This window comes from Muscardinus avellanarius (genome assembly GCF_963383645.1).
Source record: "Muscardinus avellanarius genome assembly, chromosome: 16".
Classification (NCBI taxonomy): Eukaryota; Metazoa; Chordata; class Mammalia; order Rodentia; family Gliridae; genus Muscardinus; species Muscardinus avellanarius.
Window position 1 is genome coordinate 27459303 of NC_137802.1, and position 24924 is coordinate 27484226.

At 38.3% G+C, this 24924-nt stretch overlaps 1 protein-coding gene across 1 annotated transcript in view; it reads left to right on the forward strand.

Annotated features, from left to right (window-relative positions):
* NF1 (neurofibromin 1) overlaps positions 1-24924 on the forward strand; it is a gene marked incomplete at both ends in the record, with an annotated part of 286281 nt that overhangs the window by 146055 nt on the left and 115302 nt on the right. The window contains 6 exon segments of the mRNA XM_080712594.1: positions 1602-1664; positions 5789-5947; positions 6657-6754; positions 8290-8436; positions 11807-11953; positions 13472-13582. Of these exon segments, the coding sequence (XP_080568720.1) occupies positions 1602-1664; positions 5789-5947; positions 6657-6754; positions 8290-8436; positions 11807-11953; positions 13472-13582 (725 nt within the window).

Sequence of the window (24924 nt, forward strand, 5' to 3'; positions counted from 1 at the left end):
AAGAAACTGTGTCTTTTGTTTTGCCACTGATTCCCAGTGCTTAGAATGGTATCTCGCATGCAGGTGCACAAGAACTATTGGATGGATGGATGGATGGATAGATGGATGGATGATGGATGGATGATGGATGTGAAACAGAATTTAAACCCAAGTTGCTATTGGTTATGGTGTTGGATTTCTAGATTCTTAGCATAAGATGCCATTATTGGTGGATTAAAGAATTGTTATTTGGGCCTTTTTCGTGGTGCTGGGAATTGAACCCAGGGGCATTCTACCTCTGAGCTACACCCCCAGCCTTTAAAAAAAATTTTTTTTTTTGTTTTAAACAGGGTCTCACTAGGTTGGCAAGGCTATCAGTGAACCTGCAATCCTCCTGTCTCAGTCTCCCAGGTTTTTAATATTTTTAAAATAAATATTCTTCCCAATGTAGGCCCATCAGGAGTGTTTTAATTTTGAAAGAACTTTCAGCCTAGAAGAAACTCTGAGAAACCATAGGAAACCAATAAGTCTCTGTGGGTTTGATGAGTATCTTTGGGAGAGGGGCATTCTGATAAATGGTCAGCTTGTAATAAGTAAAAAAAAAAATTTAAGCAAGTAAAAATATTTGAAGCAAGCTTACAATTTTATAATTTTCTTTGCAATTTCTTAACCTTAATATTTATTAATGCTTTTTTTAGTTGAGCTGATAACATTTTTCTCTCAAATATTGCAGAGCTTCTAACATCCTCTGATTAGAACTATTTCAGGTAGTAGCCTGCAAACATTGAAAAATATGTGAAATTTTAAGAATAATCCTTTTTAGAGAGAGAGAGAGGTTTTTTTTGTGTGTGTGGTGGGGAGGGGCACTGGGGATGGAACCCAGGGGCATTCTACCTTTGGGCTACACTCCAAGCCCTATTTTTATTCTTTATTTTGAAACAGGGTCTTACTAAGTTTGGAGAGGGCCTTATGAGGTTCTTGATGCTGCCCTTAAACCTATGACTTTCCTGTCTCAGCCTCCCAAGTACTGGGATCACAGGAGTGTGCCACCACACGAGGCTCTACAGAGAGGGTTTTAAAATTCAGAATCTGTAAACTGAGTGTTTCTATTACTTTTAGTCAATTAATTTTTATTTTAGTAGGATCTTAGTTAAGTGCCAGATATTGGAAAAATAATTCTAAATCAATTGAAGGATACACAGAGAAGTATTTGTACATATCAAAAAAGAAATGTAGACACAAAGAAATGCTTTTGTGTTTGGTCTACTTATAATGAAATTATTATATGAAATTTATCAAAAACTGGGAATTAATTAAAATGTAAATATTCTACACCCTCAAGTTCACTTGGGGAGAGCTTTCCTATGATTCATAGCCAGAAATAGTAGACATGATTGGTTCTCAACATTTCTTGCTGTTTATTTTAGCACTTGGCTTAAAAATGTAATAAAAATAAAAATCCAGAATTAAATTCATCCCTCAAAATTCTGTTGATTTCTAATTTTTTGTTAATCCCATTTGTGTTACATTTGACCGTGTAATTTTATGTACAAGCCAACATTGTTTTTGTTGCTGTATGTAGTCGGTGCTGTGACTTGTTTGTGCTCATCTCTGTTCTGTAGGCAACTTGCCACTCCCTACTGAATAAAGCTACAGTAAAAGAAAAAAAGGAAAACAAAAAATCAGTAAGTTTGGAGAACTTTTTATTAGCTGTTTCTTTCAAAGCAAACCCCAAATCTTTTGCTATTTGTTTAAGAACATCTTCACTTCAGCCTGTTTGACCTTCACTGTAAAATCATTCTACTAATTCTGGCACCAAATAGCTTTCATTTCAATTAACCCTGGAATTAAGTTACATTAAAACATTCTCTGTGTTCCTTTGGTATGATTTATCCCAAAGGCGTTTTGTGGGCATTTGTCGCATTGAATATCCTGGGTCTAATTTTATCATTACTGTTAAAATTATAAGTGAATGCAAAAGAAACTTAATTTCAAGGCCTAAGGAAATGCTGACTGTCTTCATTCTTGCTTCTTGTTTGCAGGTCATGTGAGTGGTTTCTTAGAAACAAGAGGTTTTCTTAATTTTTAGAAGTATAGGGTGGGAAGGTGTTAAGTTCTTTATTTTTTCTCTTGGTGTTGGGGCAAACCCAGGGCCTCAAATGCCAGGCAGATACTCTGCCAGACAGTATCATTTTCTAACTCTAATCTAAAAGTTGCTAAATTTTATTTCTCTTTCTTTATGCTTTTATCTACATAGTCATAGCCAGAATAGATATCTGTCCTTAGATTATAGAAATTCTACTTTGACCTCAGGGGAAATCATTATTAAGTTATTCAAAAGGAAAACCCAGTGAATCCATATTCACATAGAAACAGCTCATTTTGCAAACATGATATAAGTAAACTGCCTGCTTCTCTGAATTTGCCCTCATTTCAAAGAAGAAAATTATGGTGCTCATAATTGTCTTCTCCCAGTGAATGGAATTTGTCAAAAAGATAGCTTGCATTCACTTTAAATTTGTCATTTTTTGTCAGTGTGACTTATTCTTCTGAGGCTGCGTCCTATCTGTGTTCTGATTTCCAAATATCAGAGAGAAAAATGTAAAGAAAACTTTTAGAAGCCAGGTAGATAATTTTCCTTAAAAGGGATAATTTAAAGTATAGTATTCATCTGGTCTCATCGTTCATGCCTTGCCTTAGCTTTACATATAAATTTATACATTGTCTAAGCTATACGTGGAAATTTCTGTTTTAAATTCAGAGCTGAATGAAACATTAGAGACATTTACTTTCATATGTCATTCTGAGTATGTTAACTAGGTTTGGCTGGCTGTGAGCAAATGCGCTGGGTTGGATGGCCATCTTGCTTAATAACATTTCCTTCTAATACTGCAGCCTTGTCATTCTCATGTGGGTTTAACACAGTGCACACATAACTGTTGAAATTAACTTACTGTGCCTAACATTCTTGTTCAGCATTGCACTGATGCTATTGTGCAGTGTATCACATACAGTCCAGGCTTTCTGGTTATCTACAGCATGTCTCTAGCTTTCCTGCCTTTGCTTAACTTATTAGAACTTTGTCTAAAATTGCTCCTTGAAATGTTTTTTTTTCTTTTTACTAGAGTTATTTTTGGTGGTTTTTTTTTTTTTTTTAAGTTTCTGGGTAACAGTAAGTTTGAGGGCCTCCTATAAATAAGGGGAATCTAATTGGTAACTTGACATTTTGGAGCACATTCAAAGTATGCAGACAGGATGGTCATTATAAATTTAAAAAGTCATTCTTTGGATCTGTTTGCTAATCAGAGTCTATTGTTCTTTTATGAATAAGCTGACTTTCTTTTGGAGTGTATGTGTTTTTTATTGGAATATTTAAAATATAGAAAAAAGGCTTCGGCTTCTGGTGTCTAACGAGGCAGTCCTATTGCAGATAATTCTGTTTGTTAAACGTAACGCATGATTAGATTTACTTTCGAAGTTGTCTGCCTACCACAGGGAGAGTTTTCATTAATTAACCATGCTTAGGTAGTTATCCTCTGGTGGATGTGCAGTTTATTACTGCATTTATTTGCATTATGTAGTTCAGCTTTTAGCAAAGGGAGTAAAGGGGACATTAGCTGATAACTGGTTTCATTAAATAGACTGAACCTTAATGTTGACCTTTTATGTAGGATGCCTTTTGGATCCAAGTTAGATTTTTATGGATTTTTAAAAGAACAAAAACTTGAGTTTGTGTATCAAGTAAAAAAAAAAAGTTCTGTCACAAATGATTTGTGAAACTATTTTTACAGCATTCCTACTAACAGTAATCATGTTTTATCAGTTCCAAAAATACATTGATACTACCATTAGTAAGATACAATTTTTAATTTTTTATGGTGCTGTGGGTTGAGCCCAGCGGCATTCTACCTCCGAGATACCGCCCAGTCCAATTTTTTATTCTTTATTTTGAAACAGGGTCTCACTGAGTTGAGGGCCTCACTAAGTAGCTGAGCCTGGCCGAGAACCCAGATCTTCCTGTCTCGGCCTCCCAAGTACTGGGATTACAAGCACGCACCACCATACCCGGCTTCAAGATACAGAGATACATGAAACAATGTGTGTTCTGGAGGTGTGGATATTCTGGGTTTTGATATGAATTATTTTTGAGGATGTGGAAGATGGTGAAAGTATAGTAAACTTTTTGCAAACTTTACCAGAGTCTCCTTTTGGGAAATAATTCGTTTAAGTGAAGAATAATAATTCTTCACTTAAATTCTGAGGTTGACAGTACCACTAAATATAAAACAGGCATCAATGTAAGACACTTTTGAAGATATTATCCCAGAGAAAATCAGTAAATAGCTACTTTTAAAAAAGTGAACTTAAACCGGTGTGGTGGCACATGCCTGTAATCCCAGTATTTGGGAGTGTAAGACAGGAGGATTGCAGGTTCACAGCCAGCCTTGGTAATTTAGTGAGGTTCTCTGCAACTTCGTGAGACCCTGTTTCAAAATTAAAAAATAAAATAGGGCTGGGGAATGCATCTCAGAGGTAGAATGCCCCTGGGTTCAATCCACAGCACCCAAATAAAAATAAAATAGAAATGTAAATTTCAAAGTAAAACAGTTTTCATATGTTAACCTAAAAAGAGATGGAAGCTAAGCCAGTTTCATAACACTTTTCCCAATCTAATTACTACCTGTTGCTTTATCTTTAATTTAATGTAGATTTTTTCCCCCTAAAAGAAAGTAAATTAATTTGGATATTGGGTTTACATTGTTTCTCTACATGGGCAGTTTTTTTTCTGAATCCTTACTTTTTTCTAGCTTTGCAGAATTATAAATTGAGGTAGACATAAGGGTCACTTCTAGTGGGATCTTTTTTTTTTTTTTTTTTTTTTAGGCCCCAACAATTTATGTTCTTCCATGGCTTTTTTTGTGTGTCTTTTTTTTTTTTTTTTGGGTGTGTGGGTGCATGTGCGTGTGTGCATGCGTGTCTGTGTGTGTGTATTAGTTATGGGACTTGAACCAAGGGAGGTTCTACCTCTGAGCTTCATTCCCAGCCCTATATTTTGTTCTTTATTTTGAAACTGTGTCTTAATTAAGTTATGGAGAGCCTCAGTAGCTGACACTGGCCTTGGATTTGTGACCCTCCTGTCTCAGCCTCCTGAGTACTGGTGGGCCACCATGCCCAGCCTCCATGGTTTAAATAATAGATAGGTGGTTACTTTATAAACCATGCTGGTGAAGAAAAGAAACGAGTAGTAACATTACTTGTAAGTTTTTTTTCTCTTGGTGTAGGAATATAAGAAAAAATTTTGTTTGTACATGGTGGAAAGTGTTTTTCCTTAAATAATTCAGTTGTAACTGGTATATAATAAAACGTAAATATCTATTTAGGGGCAGGACATTCCAGGGCGTGCTGTGGAGCACTGGGCTCTTCCTTGTGAAAGTCGGCCACACTTCCTGCCTGATAGCCCTTGTGAAATATTCTTTGTCTGAAATCGGATCTGCTTTCGTTACTGAACAGACTTGTAGAACAAACAATGACAATCAAATAAGGTCTTTTTCCCCAGGTCTCTCCTACACAACTCATCTGTGAGATATTCCTTCTCTCTGAGATGCCTTAGTTGTTCTTTGAAATGATGTAAGATGAGAGCTGAGGGTAAATTATATTTTCTGACATTTGAGAAGTAAAAGGAAACATGATATTCACAAGGATTGGTTGGTTCAGAGTTTTTGTGTAAAGGTGGACCTCTGACCTCTCTGTTCCCATGTCTTTATTCTAATTCAGACCTCGTTCTCAACTCTCAACTCCTTGTTTTTAGGTGGTTAGCCAGCGTTTCCCTCAGAACAGCATCGGCGCCGTGGGAAGCGCCATGTTCCTCAGATTCATCAATCCTGCCATTGTCTCACCATATGAAGCAGGGATTTTAGATAAAAAGCCACCGCCTAGAATCGAAAGGGGCCTGAAGTTAATGTCAAAGGTACATTATGATAATCCAGTTATGTCAAATTCCCCTTCCAACAAAATTTTCAGTTTTTCATATAGTACTTTCTTTTGAATTTACTTTCAAAGTGCCCCATGGGTCTCAATTATGCACTTGTGTTTTATTTTCTTTATATTACAAAGATTTCATTAGACAGATACTGATGGGCCATACAATCATAGGAAAACATTTTAGCAAATATCTTTTAAAGATGACTTTCTGTATAATCTGGAAATTTTGAAATGTAGAGTATAGGAGTTTTTCTTTTTTTGTGTGGGGTACTGAGGATTGAACCCAGAGGCATTCTATCTTTGAGCTACATCCTCAGCCCAATTTTATTTATTTGGAAACAGGGTCTCACTAGGTTGATGAGAGTCTCACTACTTGTTGAGGCTGTCCTCTAACCTGAGATCCTTCTGTCTCCCAAATACTGGAATTACAGGTGTGTGCCCAGCAAGATTTTTTCATTTTAAAAGACATTTAAAATTTTTTAATATTTCTTATATGTAGATATATATATTTTTAAAATTATTATATTTGGGAAGAATAGAAACAACAGCTAAACTAATTTATAGAACAAGGAAGACATTGATTTTAACTGCCAATAGAAATTATATCAATGAAAACATTCATATTTTAAAGAATATATTAATATGTAGATTTCCTAAATAATCTATTTATAACCTTCTTTGATTGGATTGTTTAGATACTTCAAAGTATTGCCAATCATGTTCTCTTCACAAAAGAAGAACATATGCGGCCTTTTAACGATTTTGTGAAAAGCAACTTTGACGCGGCTCGCAGGTAAGCAGCCCACACTTAGCTCGCGCCTCTGTTTGAATCAGGTGTTTGCAGTTTCTCTTAGGTCCACATACTTGATCCACATGAAGTTTCTGTGTAGATTGTTTTCTCTTCCCTCTCCAGATTAAGAACATATTTTGTCTTACGTTACTATAAAAGATAACTTGGTAGTGGTTTCCATATTTGAAAACCAAGAGGAATTTTTAACATATCTACTAAAATAAGGACCTGAGTTTGCTGTAATAGAGGAGCAAGAAAGAAATTCCCCCCCCCTCCCTTTCTTTTCTTTCTGGTATTGTACTAGGGACTGAACCCAGGGGTGGTCTACACAACCTCCAACCCTATTTTATTTTTTATTTTGAGCTGACTTGCAGTCTAACCGTCTCACTGAAGTTTCTGAGGGTCTCACTACATTGTTGAAGCTGGCCTTCAACCTTGTGATCCCCCTGATGGCCTTCCAAATATAGCTAATATGTAATAATGTATAAATAGAACTTTTTGGTGTTGATATACTTTTGAAACTTAAATTGAGAAGTATATATGAACTAAAAGGTTGCTTTTTAAATTTTTATTTATTTTTATTTATTTTTGTAGTACTGGGGATATAACCCAGGGGCATTCTACCTCTGAGCTACAGAAAATTTAATTTTTTTTAAATTATTCTTTATTTTTGAAACAGTTGCAAAGGGCCTCAGGAACCAACATCCTCCTGTCTCAGCCTCCCAAATGCTGGGATTATAAGTGTGTACCACCACACCAAGCAAAGGTTGCTCTTTAAGTCAAGTAATGCGAACACATAAGATTTTCTCTGTGAATAGCTGAACAGCTGTTGAAGCTTTCTGATTTAAAAATTTTTTTCTTCCAGATTTCAATAATGAATTATTTCACTTTATTTCTCTGAGTTGTTGGTTTATATGTAAACTAGAAATAATACTATTTTTTTTTTTGCCTAAGTTCTTTTAGAAAAACAAATGGGAAAGTGCTTTGTAAATGGGAGTTAATGTACAGAATTCTGTTTTCCAGCAGTACACATCTAATTGAACTGACTTGTAGTCTAAGCTGGCCTCATGCAGCTCTCCTCACCATGGCCTTTCCGCTAGGGAGGTGGAGTTTAGACAGCTGAGCAGTGAGCCGTGGGGGAAAGGGGAATATTAGCCTAGGACGTGTGTTCTAGCAGATCGACTTCTCTGGCTTTCCCTAACAGGCTGGATAACTTTTGGGAGGTCTATTGTATTATCTGGGCCTCTTTTCTTGGCTGAAAACACTATCTTCTTTCCATATTTCACCCATATAAATCCGTTGGCCTCTGACTTGAGTGCCTACCATGCAGCTGAAGCCAGGTATCAGAATGGACAGCCAAGCTTCTCCTTGTCCCTTTTGCTCGCTTTAAGGATAGTGACATTGTGTGAACAAGCCTTCCAGTTTGGGAATTTCAGTTACTTCACAAAATTATATATTATACTTAGTATACATTTACTTTGTATGCAGATATGAGTGTATCTAGCGTTGAAAATTCTAATGGCCTTGCCTTTTTGAAGGTTTTTCCTTGATATAGCTTCAGATTGCCCCACAAGTGACGCAGTAAATCACAGCCTTTCCTTCATCAGTGACGGCAATGTGCTTGCTTTACATCGCCTGCTCTGGAACAATCAGGAAAAAATTGGCCAGTATCTTTCCAGCAACAGGTATGAGTTCCTGGTCGTGAGGAAATCGAACACTCTTAAGCTGATATTATAACGAATAGTACCTTTTACTTTGCAGATTTTTGCAGTAAGAATTATGATTTGAGAAATGTAGGTTTTTAAAAATCCATACATATATATATACACATACATGCATACATACATGTATATGTGTGAAGGGTTCAGTCATATTAAATGATTAATGAGCTTACTTAGGTGTTAGTGATTTTTTTAATTGTCAAGATCACAAATTAGGCCTGTAAGTGCAAACCGAACATAATGGGCAACAAGACACAGAAGTTTAAACTTACTGGAATATCAGGTTAGTTTTGGATTTCGAATCTGAACAGCTAATTCTTGGGAATTAATAATTCTCGGGGTTTAATAGTTAAAACATCACAACTGCTGGGTGTGGTGGTGCACGCTTGTAATCCCAGTACTGGGAGGCTGAGACAGGAGGATCTCAGGTCTGAGCCAGTCCTGGCAACTCAGCTAGACTCTCAACAACCCAGTAGATCCTGTTTCCAAATAAGAAACCAGATTGTGCTCAGTGTGGAGTCTGGAGGTAGAATGCTCTGGGTTCAGTCCCCAGTACCAAAAGCAAATAAATCAATCAGTAATAACATCACAACTCTTTAACTTCTGTAATGAGCCCATTTGTGATGCTCTGAAGTATATGCCCATAAATCTTCCCGTAGAAATGACTCGGTAATTGAAGTGATTAATTTGGGAATTCTTTCATTAGCTGTTTTGAGTCTTATAGCATAAGTTACTTTTTCTCCTTTCCAATTTATATCGGCTAGCAAAGGCCTCAAATTCCCACGTATACGAAGTTCTCTTTTAAAGGTAAAATGAATCCAATTTATTTTTAAACACCAATAAAAATGATTGGCCCATTCGTGGGAAGAGTAGGAGACCCCGAAGCTAGGAGTTCCAAGTTTAGAAGAGAGAACGTTGTAATCATTGACGAATTGTTAATGGACTGAAGTAGACATGGGCATGACTGCTATGTGCCCCTCAAGTAGAAAAAGGAAGATGCTTTTCCACGGGGCACCAAAATGAATTGTGAAACTTCAATGTACGCATTCTTTCCTTGTACGTAGTTTGCATATATATATATATATATATATATATATATATATATATATATATATATATATTCACAGTTTAAGCTAGAGCGTTTTTTTGAAATGCACTTTTAGGCCGGGCGTGGCGGTGCTCCCCTGTAATCCCAGTACTTGGGAGGTTGAGACAGGAGGATCTCGGCTTCACTGCAGCCTCAGCCATTCGGTGAGGCCCTCCACGACTTAGTGAGACCCTGTCTCAAAATAAAGAATAAAATAGAGCTGGGTTGCAGCTCAGAGGTAGAATGTGCCTGGGAGCCCTAGTACCACCAAAAAAAAAAAAAAAAAAAAAAAAAAGGAAAAGAAAAGAAAATGCGCTTTTAAAAATTAGGCTAATTTTAGGGCTCCCAGGGGCGGGCAAACAAGAATTGTACCCGTCCAGATTTGCGCCCAGGCTGGGCATCGCGTTGCCTGTGGGAAAGTACATCTCTAGCTTTCCTCTGCCAGGTGGGTAAAGAGGCCCATAGGTACTTTGGTCCATACATACGTAAAGTCTAGACGCTTCTTTTTTTTCCACCATACGCTTCTTCAGAAACGCTAAGTAAGGAACAGACCCGAGCCGGGAGATACCGGCGCCCATCCGCTGTAGACCTGCGGGCACAGCCCGTGACCTCCACCAGAGTCCATGTGAGGAGCCCTGTCCCAAAACACGGGAGAACTGCTCTGGAAGAAGTAAATAAAACAGGAAATTATGCTTTGTGTAGCAAAAAAAAAAAAAGCTATTTTTAAACATACAGAAAAGTTTAGACATAAAGTTAGCATCCACTCCTGCCACTTAGCTTCAATGTTTGTTTAATATTAATACTTCAGGCCTCCTCCCTCTCTTCTTGTACTGGGGTCTGGGCCCAGGGTTCTGCCTCCACAGCACACCCCAGCCCCTTTTAGTTTTTATTTGGAAACAGGCCTTGCTAGATTGCTGAGGCTGGCCCCAAATCTGTGCTCCTCTTGTCTCAGCCCGTCAAGTGCTGGGGGTATAGGTGTGTGCCATTGCACCTGCTCGTTTATTTAGCTGTATTAGTATTTTATTAACTATGTCACAGTTTACTTTTGTTTTCCTGAGTTGATGGGCGTTTAGGTTTGTTTCTAGTTTTTTACTATTATAAATAGTGATGCAATAATTATTCTCATTTTGTCTCCTTATGTTTTACCTAAATGTGTAATTGCTGGGTCTGGATTTACCCAGCTTGAACTTTACTAGATACTGCAAATCGCTTTGAAATGTTTATGTGCCATTTTATGCTTTGATCAGCACTATGAGAGAGTACTTAATCATTTTTGTCAGTTTGATGTTTATGAAATAATATCCTGTTACCTAGTATTGAATGTTCAATAATCATTTAAAATTAAGATTTCTCCTGGTTAAATATGTTCATTTCTTAAACATTGGTTTCTCAAGATGAAATTTTTTTTCTTTTTTTTTTTGCCCTGAGAAAAAGTAGGTCAGATGTTATTTTTTACTTGCTGAATTAAGAATTCTACAAAGCTGAATGTAAGCTTTATACTTTGGGAAATGTCATACTTATTCTTGCAGTTTAATTCGTACATTATAGTCTCACATCACAATGTGAATTGTGTTGATAGTGACGTACATGCACATAGCACTTGGTGGGCTTCCCCTGTCCCCTAACTCCATACAGGGTATTGTGATTGGCACTGGCATTCCCACATATGTGCATAATGGCGGTGGAGTGATGCCTCATTGATCCTCCCTCTGCACCCCCTTCCCCCAGACCACCTGTCTGGCTCCACTGAAGTGTCTCCTCCGTCATCTGAAGCCCCTCTGGTATCCTGATTACTCCCCAGCTTCCACATATGAGAGAAAACATATGACCCCTCACTTTCTGTGGAAATGTCATGCTTCTAAGATGTTTCATTGTCTACTTATACACTTTTTTTTGTGAGTGAGTCTGGTGATGGAACCCCCCCCCCCCCCCGAGGGCATTCGGCCTCCGAGCTACACCTCCTGCCCTGTTTTTTATTCTCTATTTTGAAACAAGGTCTCACTGAGTTGCGGAGGCCTCACTAAGTAGCTGAGGTTGGCTGCGAGCCACGATCCTCTGGTCTCAGCCTCCCGAATGCTGGGATTACAATCGTGTGCCACCATGCCCAGGTTAATATACACTTTTTGGTGCTGTTTACAAATCAGTAGGGGCCACTGATAAAAGGGAAAGCAATCAATAGCAATTTAAAGAAATATATACTGCTAAATGTGAATTGCTACCTTCTTTTAAGTAATTTGCTGTTCCTAGGGATCATAAAGCTGTTGGAAGACGACCTTTTGATAAGATGGCGACACTCCTTGCATACTTGGGTCCCCCAGAGCACAAACCTGTGGCAGATACACATTGGTCCAGCCTTAACCTTACCAGTTCCAAGTTTGAGGAATTTATGACAAGGTAAAACAAGAGATGATGATTGCTTTCTTTTTGGTTGAGAAAAAGTTTTACCACTAGGCCACTTGTTAAATAAATATGCTTGTACAAGTTTTTTTTTTTTTTTTTTTTCTTCTTTTTCTGGTACTGGGGATGGAACCCAGGGGCATTTTACTTTTGAGCTACACCCCGAGATCTATTTTTTATTCTTTATTTTTTTCAAACAGGGTCTCACTGAGTTGCAAAGGGCCTCACTGAGTAGCTGAGGCTGTCTGCAAACCGAGATCCTCCTGTCACAGCCTCCCAAATGCTGGGATTACAAGTGTGCGCCACTACAGCCAGCTTGTACAACTTTTGATAGAAGATTAGCAGGAAAGTTGTACCTAGTAATACATTATCATGTTTTGGGATCTAATTTTTTCCTATCCCATGTATTATTGAAATATATATGTAGTTTTCTTTTATATATAGACTTTCTTATAAAAATAATATCTTATTAAATCATAGTTTATCATCTTGCTTTGATATGTTTTTGCAATATATATATATATATTATATATTTTTTTTATTTTTTGTGTACTGGGATTGGAACCCAGGGACATTCCACCTCTGAGCTACACCATCAGCCCTATTTTTTTATTCTTTGTTTTGAAACAGGTCTCACTGAGTTGCAAAGAGCCTCACTAAGTAGTTGAGGCTGTCTTCAAATCGTGATCCTCCTGTCTCAAGCCTCCCAGGAATCTGACACATTCAGAAGCTAATTGACATTAAAGAATTTCTAATAATATGCCTTGACTTCCAGTGTAAGGGCCTATTAGTCATTTTACAAATAGGTCATAGTTCTTTTTTTTTTTTTTACACAGGATTCTAATTCATTGATATTGCTAAAAATGAATATATGAGCCAGGCGTGGTGGCGCACGCTTGTAATCCTGGGGCTTGGGAGGCAGAGACAAGAGGATCACCCAGGTTCAAAGCCAGCTGCACTGGCTTAAGAGACCCTGTTTCCAAATAAAATATTAAAAATAGGTCTGGGAGTGTAGCCCGGAGATAGAAGGGTTCCACCCCCAGTACCAATAAATAAATAAATAAATAAATAAATAAATAGCCTATCCAGCTTAAAATTTAACTCTGTTAGAGTTTTCTCAGTGTAACAGATGTTTTTTATTACGTGTTTTTCTAGTTCAGAGAGTAACATCTTAACGTTTTTGGTACATGTTGTCAAGTTGGCCTTCTAAAAGCCTGTTGATTTTAAATATTTTGTAATTTTATTTTTTTGCGGGTGGAGCTATACCCTCTGCCCTATTTTTTTTATTCTTTATTTTGAAACCAGGTCTCACTGAGTTACAGAGGGCCTCACTAAGTAGCTGAGGCTGTCCGCGAACCGCGATCCTCCAGTCTCAGCCTCCCAAATGCTGGAATTACAAGCGTGCGCCACCGCGCCCAGTGTAATTTTATATTTTATCAATAATTCAGTCATAGCCTTTTGTAAATGCTCAGTGAACTGTGTGTATATTCTGAGTTATTCTGTTTTTCCATTTAGGCATCAGGTACATGAAAAAGAAGAATTCAAAGCTTTGAAAACACTAAGTATTTTCTACCAAGCTGGAACTTCCAAAGCTGGGAATCCTATTTTCTATTATGTTGCACGGAGGTAAGAAGTGATATATTTTAGTTTCTTTTGATAGAGTTTTACAAATGACTGCAAATATAGAGAGGTGGCAAGTTTGATTTTTCCTATTTTAATTCATAGGAATTGAAAACAAGTTTACCAGGGAGTATGCATCTGGGTAAACAGTTAATCTGTCTTAAAGCATTTTTCAGTTTATTAGTAATTGCTTTAAAAACTCCTCAGTTCATATTGTCTTCTTTTTCCCCCACATCATTTTTTTTTTCTAGAACTGGGGATTGAACCCCCAGAGGCATTCTATCTTCGCCCCAGCCCTATTTATTATTCTTTATTTTGAAGCAGGGTCTCACTAAGTAGCTGAGCCTGGCAGGGAACCTGCAATCTTCCTGTCTCAGACTCCCAAATACTGAAATTACAAATGTGCACCACCACACCCAGCTTCCACATTTTTTTTTGTGTGTGTGTGAGTCTGGGGGTGGAACCCAGGGGCATTCGATCTCCAAGCTACACCCCCTGCCCTATTTTGTATTTATTTTAAAACAGGGTCTCACTAAGTTGCAGAGGGCTTCACTAAGTAGCTGAGGCTGTCTGTGAACCTCGATCCTCCCGTCTCAGCCTCCAGAATGCTGGGATTACAAGCGTGCGCCACCACACCCAGCCCACATTATTTTTTAAAATACTACCTACAGTGGATTACTAACAAAGAGTGAAAAGTCACAAGACTCTTGTTTTTAGGTATATTGTCATTTAATAGATTCTACAACATGATAATCAGGAACTTTTTTTCAAAAAGAAATAAAACCTTAAGAGCTTATTTTTGAGGACTTTTAATAAGATGTTATATATGACTATTTTGGTATGATTTCTTGAGAGCACACCTGGCTGTGATCTTCCTTATGGTGATGTGAGGCTACATTGGCCTGCCTTTCCCATGACCTTTCTCTCTTACCTCATTCTGCCGCCTTTGGATGGCTCGCCCGTGAGAGTATTTGGCCAGCTTTACTTCTTTCCGTTTCGCATGCCATAGACGTGTGGCCGTTGAGCCTTCGAGCCAGTGCGATGTATCACAAAGACTATTGACTTGGGAATCCCAAGGACTGTGTTCAGGCTTAGTTGTGCTGTTCGTTGAGCTATAGGATAATCTTCCTGCGTTTTCTGAATTTAACAGAAATTGAGAAATTATGTCAGTATGCTTAATGTTCATGGGTGGCCAAAACTAGGCAGTGTATTGGAGTTGAGTCGAGGTTAAATAGTGAGGGAGTGAGGAAAGAGGTGGAAGGTGGGGACTTGTTGAATTGGATAGTTCAGATAGCAAGACTGAGATGTCTGAAGAACTGGGAAAATTGCATCTATCCTGGCCCCTCCTCTTCAACAACGCTAGCATCTCCTCTGTATTTCCTAAATTGCCTAAGATAATTTTAATTTTCTTTTGCACTTGAGATAAACCTTATTTGTATTTCATTCTCAACCATTACTACTATCAGGATATTTTGACTTTCCTTATTTTGTGTAAGTAATTAAGAAACAAATTTATTTATTAGCTGGGCATGGTGGCACATGCATGAGATCCCAGCACTTGGGAAGCTGAGATAGGAGGATCACAGGTTTGAGGACAGCCTCAGCAAGTAGTGAGGCTCTCATCAACCCAGTGAGACCCTGTTTCAAAATAAAAGTAGGGCTAGGATTGTATCTAGGAGGTAGACTGTCCCTGGGTTCCAGCCCTGGTACAAAAGAAAAGAAAAGGAAAAGAAAAGAAAAGAAAGAGAAAAAGAAAGAAAATTGGTGAAGGAGGTTGGTGAATGCATGCCCCAATTTTCAATCCCTTTTGATTTCTAGTTGGTTTACAGGTAGTAAAGATTTCTAGAAAAAGTCAAAGCGGGATCCTTCCCTCCCCCAAGAAACTGTTCCTTTTCTGTGGTGGTCTAGCAAAGGCTAAAAGAAAGCAGGAAGGGCTTTAAGTCTGTGGAGTCTTCATGTGTATGCTAGATCTACAAGGTACGGGGCTTGATATTGCAAAGGATTCCCAGCTCTGCCGCTTACTAGCTGCATAACTTAGAGGAGTGAGTTTAATTTTCTGAACATTTCTTCATGGTTTATAAAGGGAGGCGGTGCTGGGTGTGGTTGCACATGCCTGTAATCTCAGTACTTGGGAGACCGACATGGGAAGACTGCAAGTTCAAGGGCAGTGTCTGCAGCTTAGTGAGACTTTCAGCCACCTAGAGACTCTGTTCCAACAAAACAAAAACAAAGACTTGGAGGTGTAGCTTGTAGGTAAAGAGATTCTGGGTTCAATCCCCACGAAAAGAAAAGAAAAGAAAAGATTCTTATAAAATCTCTGTACCTCCCCTGCTGTGTTTTGTGACCTGTTGTGTATAGAATAAATTTTACGTCTCCCTCCTCCCTCGCTGCCTCCCTCCCTCCTTGTTTTCTCATTGAGGCTTCCTGGTCCTCACTTTCGTCTGGCTTTCATTTTACCTGGTTATCCCTGGCATCCAGGACAAACGAGCACAGGGCAGATGGAGCAGAGAGGACGCCCAGTTTCTCGTCGCACACGTCTTAGATATTAGTGAAGGCCTAGCTTTATCTAGCTGGCTTTGTCAACTTTGAGTTTGATGTCTTTGTTGATATTTCTTTGTGTCTGTGGTTTAGACTATCATGTATTGGGTAGTATTTTTTTCAATATAGAATTTCAATCTCAGAAGTAGTCCATAGACATTTCAGACTTGAAATGTCCAAAGCATAGCTCAGTGTAAATCAAATCAGGCTTATCTTTATACCATAATTGTTTTTATTAACATCCCTCCTATCTCCCCACGCGGAGACCCGAATCATTTAAAATTCTTCTCTCTTGTCTTCCTCATTGTCAGCGACCAGGTCTTGACTGTACCTGTAAGATGCTGGCCAATAATCTTTTCTTAGGCCTTTGTTATTGCAAAGTCTCTCTTATTTTCACAAAAGCATAGACCTCAGGGAAAGAATAGAAAATAGCCTTCCTAGATGTAAACAAACTAGGTAGATGTCAGTTCTGGAACAGCTCATGCCCTTGACTCTTCCTATGCCTGCATGGTTTTCTCCTTTCTGTGTTCTTTTAGCTTTACCCTCAGCTGGTAACCCCTTCAGTACCTCAGTACTGATTACCGGAAGTTCCAGAAAGAAAACGTGGTTCAGCCAAAAAATCTCATTGTTGGCAAACTTTGGATGCTAGACACTGGCCAGCCTGTAGGTTTCCAGCTGTCCCTAGCCAGATATGTACTCCTGGTTCAGCAGTCATGGGATTCAGAATGTTCCCTTTTGGGCTGTTTTTCACCTTGTGTTTTAATTTTTTTTAAATTGGATCTTAGCCCGGCGTGGTGGCGCACGCTTGTAATCCCCGCGCTTGGGAGGCGGAGACAGGAGGATCGCGCAGGTTCGAAGCCAGCCTTGCTGGCTTAGGAGACCCTGTTTCCAAATAAAAATATAAAAATTAGGTGTCTGGGAGTGTAGCCCAGAGGTAGAAGGGTTTCCAGGAACCTCAGTAACACCAAAAAAACAAAAAACAAAAAAAAAAAAACCCTAAGTAAATAAGTAAATAAATTTTATCTTAATGGTCTAATATTATCATTAAGTACTTTGGAAATGTCTTTGGAAATCATTTTTTTTCCCATTACTGCATTACTGGAACTCTCAGGTTTTTTTTTTTTAACCTATTATATTACATCCTCTTCCTCCTTTCTAATTCCCAGATGATTACTTCCAGATCCTCTTTTTTTTTTTTTTTTTTTTTTTTTTTTGGTGGTGGTACTGGGGGTGGAACCCAGACGCTTTCTACCTCCGGGCTATGCTTCCAGACCTGTTTTATATTTTATTTGGAAACAGGGTTTGCTAAGTTGCTGAGAGCCTCACTAAGTGCCTGAGGCTGCCTACAAACCTGTGCGATCCTCCTGTCTCAGCCTCCCAAGCACTGAGATTACAAGTGTGCGCCACCACGCACACTTCCTTCCAGGTCCTCTTAACATTATTTCTGGAATTTTTTTTTTTTTTTTTTTTTTGGTTTTGTCTTGTTGGTTTGGGAAGGGGATATCAGGCATTGAACCCAAGGGCATTCTATCTCTGAGTTACACACCCACACCTATTTTTATTTTTATTTTTATTTTATTTTATTTCGAAACAAAGTCTCACTAAGTTGCTAAGGTTGGCCTCAAACCTGAGATTCTCCTGTCTCCTGTCTCAGGATTATAAGTGTGCGTCACCACACCCAGCTTGAAACTGTTTTTCAGTACAAATCTGATCTGTCTTTCCCATTAGTCTTCATATGAATTCCAAGTTCTGTGGTTTCATATGCAAGGTGTTTCATAACTTGGCACAAATTAATTTTTTGCACTTTTCCTGCTATTCCATTTCATATACTTCTGCTCTTACCTGTAGTAGGAAAGGACCGTTGTGGTGGCATTGTTTTAGTGACAGAAATGAAATCATGTGTTTTGAACGGGGAGTTTTTAAATAAATAATAAATATATTATGGATTATTACAGTGTAAAAGCTTATTTTGTTATTTTAAGTGACAGAAGTGGAGTTCAAGTATGTGTAAACCAAGAGGACTTATTTGCACATGTATGCAAGATCAAGAGATAGGCTAGCTTCCTTGTGACTAGGTGCCCAGTTTTGAGCTGTCATCTGGAGAGCCTGGCATGTCTTCTCTGGTTTTGACTCTGTCTTCATGTGGCTTTATTCTTAAGAAGTTCTTCCCAGTCTGTGGCAAGCAGTGGTTTGTGATCTCAGCTCATCAACCCCAGGGGAAAGCGCCTCCCTCCCAGTAGTTTCAGTAAAGTCCGTGGTCTGCCTGGCAGGGCTCCCGTCGTCTGTTAGTTCCTGAGGCCGTTGCTATGGCAAGGGGGATCGACTTTCTTGGGTTTTTTGGCCTGGTTCATGCGTCCTTCCTGAAGCTCAGTGGTGGAACCAGCCATACCTGAATTGTATGAACTGAAAGGCAAGTCTGAGGGAGGGTGTCCCAGTGGAAACTTGGAGGAACAATGGCTATGGGAAGGCAAAAGTCAAGATTCTTTACATGCAGCTTTAAATGAAAAAGACCCAGAAAGAGGTGAGGCCTGGTGGCGCATGCCTGCTATCCCAGTACTTGGGAGGCTGAAACAGGAGGATCTCGTGTTCGACACCAGCCTCAGCAACCTAACAGGGCCATAAGCAACTCAGTGAAACCCTGTTTCAAAATAAAAAAATAAAGCCGGGTGTGTTGGCACACACTTGTAATCCCAGTGTTTGGGAGACTGAAACAGGAGTTCCAAATAAAAGAATAAATTAGGTCTGGGGGTATAGCTCAAAGGTAGAATGCCCCTGGGTTCTATCCCCAGTATCACCAAAAGATAAAATATAAATAAAAAATAAAAGAGGACTGGGAGTTTATTAAGCTCACAAGAAGAATGCCTCTGGGTTCAGTCCCCAGTAAAACACACACACACACACACACACACACCCCTAAAAGTCCAAAACCTTAAAGTTACAGTGCACAGCTTCACTTTTTGGCATAATATGGTACTCAGCAGTTGCTTTTTGATAGCATTAATAATGATAATAGCTAACATTTGCTGAGTTCTTTCTCTGCATCAGGTGAACTGAACTGTATACATTATTTATCAATAGTCCTCACAGCTTAGTATTATTAACAGTAATTGACATGTGTATAAACTGAAGCCCAAACTTCCTATCCTCACAGCTTAGTATTATTAACAGTAATTGACATGTGTATAAACTGAAGCCCAAACTTCCTATCAGAATGATTTGGAAAATTAAAAAACAAAAACCAAACAAAATATATCTCTATCTTCCCCGCTCCAGCCTAGGGGCAATGCCTAATTTATGTATTTAACAGGTGCTTTATGATTCATTTGCAGCCAGTTTATTATTGAAAATTTTCAAGAACCCTGCTGGCTCATATATTTAACCCCTGATAACACAATTAGTAAAAATCAGAATTGAGTCTCAAACCTAAGCCAAAGTTCATTTTGGGTTAAGTCAACTTTTATAGACAAGCATGAAAATCTTAACATTTCTGTAGAGGAAATGAATTCTGAGTTCCAAGTATTTGATTTACAAATTATCTTTTGAATATAAAACAAGGGTTTACTTAAAATAAGGCAATTTTTTTAGTACTGGGGATTGAACCCAGGGGTATTCTACCTTCAAGCTATGCCCCTAGCCCTTTTAAAAAGATTTTAATTTCTTTTATGTTTGTTTGTTTATTTTGTGGCAGTGGAGATTGAAGCCAGGGGCATTCTACCTCTGAGCTACATCCCTAGCCCTATTTTATTTTTTTTTATTTTGGGGTCTCAGTAGGTTGTGGAGAGCCTCTCTTAAGTTATTGATGCTGGCCAGGACCCTCTTATCCTCCTGTCATAGCCTCCCAAATGCTGGGATTACAAGCATTTGCCATCATGCCTAGCTACTTTTTTTGTTTGTTTGTTTCTTTGTTTGTTTGTTTGAAACAGGGTCTTACTGGGTTGCCTAGAGTCTCACTGAGTTGTTGAGGCTGACCTCCAAACCTGTGATCCCCTTTCTTAGTCTCCGAAGTCCTAGGATGCCAGGTGTGTGCCACCATGCCTGGCTAAAATAAGATCATCTTCTTATTGACCAACAGTTTATGGCAATGATAATACAGATGGGCATGTTGTCTTGTAAAGCACTGTTGTTTCTTCTTACTAGATTAGCACTTTTTGGTCTATTTAATAAAAAATAAGATAATACAAAAACAGTGTTCTCCACACCACTCCTTATCTCCCATCCTCTGCCCACCTCCCTTTGATTAAATGCTACCTACAGAATTTCTTACAAACATCTGAATTTCAGTTCAGTCTTACAAACATTTAAAAGAGAAATGTGATATCTTGCTTATTTTGCCATTTAATAGGGCACTGCATACTTTTAGAAGGAAGGAAACTATCATATTAAGATAATATTTATACTTATACAATTAAAAACAATGAAATCACACTAGGATAATGATATTTTCTTAAGTAGTAAGTTGAAATAAATTTTATTTTCCTAGTGTGCTTGTCATTCAGCATATAAGAAGAAACTGAGATAAAAATTCAGGCAGTTCGTGTTGGCTTCAGCCTGAGTACACACAAAACAGCAAAACTATTGCGTAGAAAAGAAAGTGCCCGTTGAACACTGGACCGAGTATTGTGCTGCCGTTTGTCACAGTCTTTGTAGCCATGGTTCTGGCAGCCTCTGGAGTTGCTGCTGGCTTCAGAGTTGTCTTGTGTTTTGGGGTTATCGTGACCTCTGGGTTTTTTCCAGGACTGAGGCTTGTTCTGGGATTTGGGCTCGTAGAATTCAACGTGGTCCCAGAATAGAGGCTTGTCCTAGGACTTGAGCTGGTCCTGGAATTTGGGCTCATCCTGGAAAATGGGCTCGTGCTGGGACTTGAGACTCCCCCTGAACTTGAGGTTGATGATGAAGCTGTTTCCGGACTGTGAACAAACATGAGGAGCAGGCTGAGGACGAGTGTCTTGAACATCATTTTCCTCTGCCTTAAAATAATCAGAGAAAGTTAGTCGGACACATGGACCACAAATAGGCAAGCATAGTCTTGTATTTTAGTATATTCGTGTTACCTAAATATACTTTTCATTATTTATCAGTGAACAGGTTAAAAGCTTCCTTCCCGACATCTGTTGACGTAGACCCCTTTTCTATCTAGAGTCATCATCGTAAGGCATAAGCAATCTAATGACTGAAAAAGAGCTTGATTTGGTCTTCCTACTTAAAAAAAGGAAAATAAGTTAAACACTAGAAATCTGGTAGGAATGTGGGGACTTGATATCTAGATGCAGAGTAGAGTAGTGGCAGTTTGGAGGCTAAAGTAGCAAAATAAGTAATGAAACAAATATTGACATTTTCTTTTTTAGATTTCTCATGGCCTTTATTCCAACAATTTAAGGTTTAAGCTTAGGTCACAAATCAAGATATTTGGCTTAAATATCTTGATTTACACCAATTTCTAAAAGAGATTAAATCAAAGAATTTCTCCAGTGGTGGGATTACTTTCATTTCTGGGCTGTTTATTAAATTAATGTATATACACAGGTAAGAGGAATTACAAGGTAGTAATATATGCTGAAAAATATAAATAGTTTTTAGATAATCTCATAGCTTTTAAGAGAGAGGGAAATCTAGAATTGATTAAAATCAACTCCTTCATTATACGAATGGGCTCGTACACAAGGTAAAACTTGCTTGAGGTTGCAGACCTAAAAACGACCAGCACTAGAACTTAAGTTCCCATCTTTGTTGAGTAGATGTAGACTGCAAAAACAGTATATTCATATACCAAAGGTTCAATAGAAACTACTTTTAAAGTAAGGGCTAATTTTCTTTTATCCTGTACTGAAATAGAATGGCTTGTCATATTTGAGATAATTTAACTAGCACAGGCCGGACATAATTAAATACTGCAATTTTTATTAAACTTAAAGCTTAAACTGTCATTTTAGAACTTTAGTAGATAGTAGAAGTTATATCTGGCTCTAACATATAATTGGAAAATTTTCAAATTAATATTACCTTCAGTTTTTTTGGCGATTGAGAATTGAGCCTTTCTCTAGTGTCCTGGAGAATCTACTTCTGGTGGGGATTTCCCACCCACTGCTTGCTGTTTAAATATGATTATTGAGAAGTCACATGTTTGAAACTTGATCTGCCATTTGCTCTTTGGAAGTATCTAGCTATTTTCCAAACAACTGGTTAGACAATTGAACTTTGGCAGAGATTAAGGATTTAAATAAAATATTTGTAAAATCTACTCACTTATTTAAAGAATTTAGTGACTACCACTTTGTTATTTCTCTTATCTATGTGTATACATTAATGAATTTCTTCACTGGATTAACTCTTAACTAGATGAAAATACTATTTTGCTTCTGTTTAGCATGATTTAAAATCAAGTAAGTATGTTAAAGGTAGATGTCTATTTTTTTCTACAAAGCATTATAGATATATGCATATATATTTTTATAGGGTAGTTTCTAGCCATGTGTATTTTTAAGTTTTAAAAATAATTTAGGAATATTGCATTCCAGGAATTTAAGGTTTTGGTAAATAAAAGCCTTTGGGAAAAGTTAAACTGGATTCATATGGAACTTAAGAACTGCTTGTGAAAGTGATAATAAGTTTATAATTCGGCAGTTCTGCAAAGGAGCTGGGTTTTGGTTAATAACCAGTGCATAAGGAAGTTGACTGTGGTGTGCTGCTGTTCTCATCACCTTGGCAGCACTGCCGTGAACAATGGTGTTGGCACACAGGGAAACCGCTGCACAGAGGGCACATCACAAGTCAGCACATGCTTCCTGGCTTGTTTTACTTTGTACGGAGATTGAACAGAACAAAGGCTTACTAGGTCTTAATTTATATGGCACATGGTAATAAACTCACTCAACTGGCCGTTAGCATGGCAGAACTAAGAAGTCAACAAAAGAAGCCTCTCGGCGACCCGAGCGCGAAGGTAGTGCCCAGGAGTTGGTGAGCCACTGTCTCCACGACCTTGCTCACTCATCGCAGGGGCACGAGCATGTGTGTGGTTGGTAACAGAAATACTAATCGGAGATTAATACAGTCTTGAACTGTTGACTTACTGTTTTTCTAATCTCAACCCTTTTTTTGTTTTTTGGTGGTACTGGGGTTCCTGGAAGCCCTTCTACCTCCGGGCTACACTTCCAGACTTATTTTATATTTCTATTTGGAAACAGGGTCTCTTAAGCCAGCAAGGCTGGCTTCAAACCAGTGAGATCCTCCTGTCTCCACCTCCCAAGCACGGGGATTACAAGCATGCGCCACCATGCCCGGCACTTATTTATTTTAAAACAGGGTCTCACTGAGTTATTGAAGCTGGCCTCTAGCCTATGATCCTCCTATCTCAGCCTCCCAAATATTGGGGTTACAGGCATGTGTCATCACACCCAACTTAACATAAAAATACATTCAAATAATGGTCTCCATTACTTTCCATCAGGAGGCTGTGGTCAGACCCACTTGTATCAGTTTTAATGTTTTCATATTTATCTTGAAAAATTGATGTAAAAGGCCTTTTTATTACTGTAAACATAAAGCATGCAGTGCCTTTTCTTTTAACTATCTCCAACTTAAACTTTTTAGCTCTATATACCTGTCTGTGCCTCTGATCCATGTATCTTTCTATCTTTGTGGCACTGGTAATTAAACCTAGAGAGTTTCTACTCTGAGATATATATATATATATATATATATATATATATATATATATATATTTTTTTTTTTTTTTTTTTTTTTTTTTCTCCTCATGGTGGTAGGGATTGAACCCAGGAGCATTCTACCGTCAAGCTACACCCCCAGGCCTATTTTATTTTTTATTTGGAAGCAGAGTCTAAGTTGCTAAGAGCCTCACTAAGTTGCTGAGTCTGTCCGTGAACCTGTGATCCTTCTTTCAACCTTTTAAGTATTGGGATTGTAGCCTTGAGCCATCATGACCGGCTCTTGCCATCTATCTTAAACAAAACATCTAGTGCTCTCTGATGACCGTCACTGACTTTTAGTCCTATACTTCTGCATTCAATGGAGTCTGGCTTATACTACTATCATCTTTCTTAGCTAGCTACCTAGCTATCATAGGGATTGAACACAGGGGCATTCTATGTCCTGGCTATACCCCAGCCCTTTTAATTTTTTTCTTTTAAACAAGGTTTCACCAAGTTGCTGAGAATCTAAGTTTCTGAGGCTGGCCTGAAATCTACAGTCCTCTTGTCTCAGCCTCCCAAGTACTGGGATCACAGGTATGTGTCATCACGCCCAACTTGTATTTTAAATCGTTCTTTCATTATATTTTGGCTTTCTTATGGTCAGGCGCCACCTCTTATTCTTTATATTTCCTCTGTTTTGGAGTATGGTGGGTACTTATATAGAATAGGACACAGTAAACATTGGAGTTCATTGAAAACCCTCAAGTGCATGTCTGAGGGATGATAATATTAATGTCTGTACTAAAAAGAGACATTTGGTCCTTTGGGCGGCATCATAAGCATGCATTTGCAAATCATAGGCCTAAGTTTAAAGTCCTATCTCTCCTCTTTGTTTCCTATTTAATGGATCATATGCACATGTATAATTCTCTGTCTACAATTCTGAAATCCTAAATTCTCTGAAAACCTAAAGTTGTGTAAAAAAAAAAAAAAGTTTGGCACCAGAATTAATTTGGAATACGTTACTGGCATTGGTGTGAGGTTTTTTGCTGTTTATTCCTAGCATTTTTATCTGTGTACTTAGTGTTGATATTAATGTTCCACTGTAGTCAGGTTAAGCCAGACATGATGGCACGTGCTTGTAACCCGAGTACTTGGGAGGCT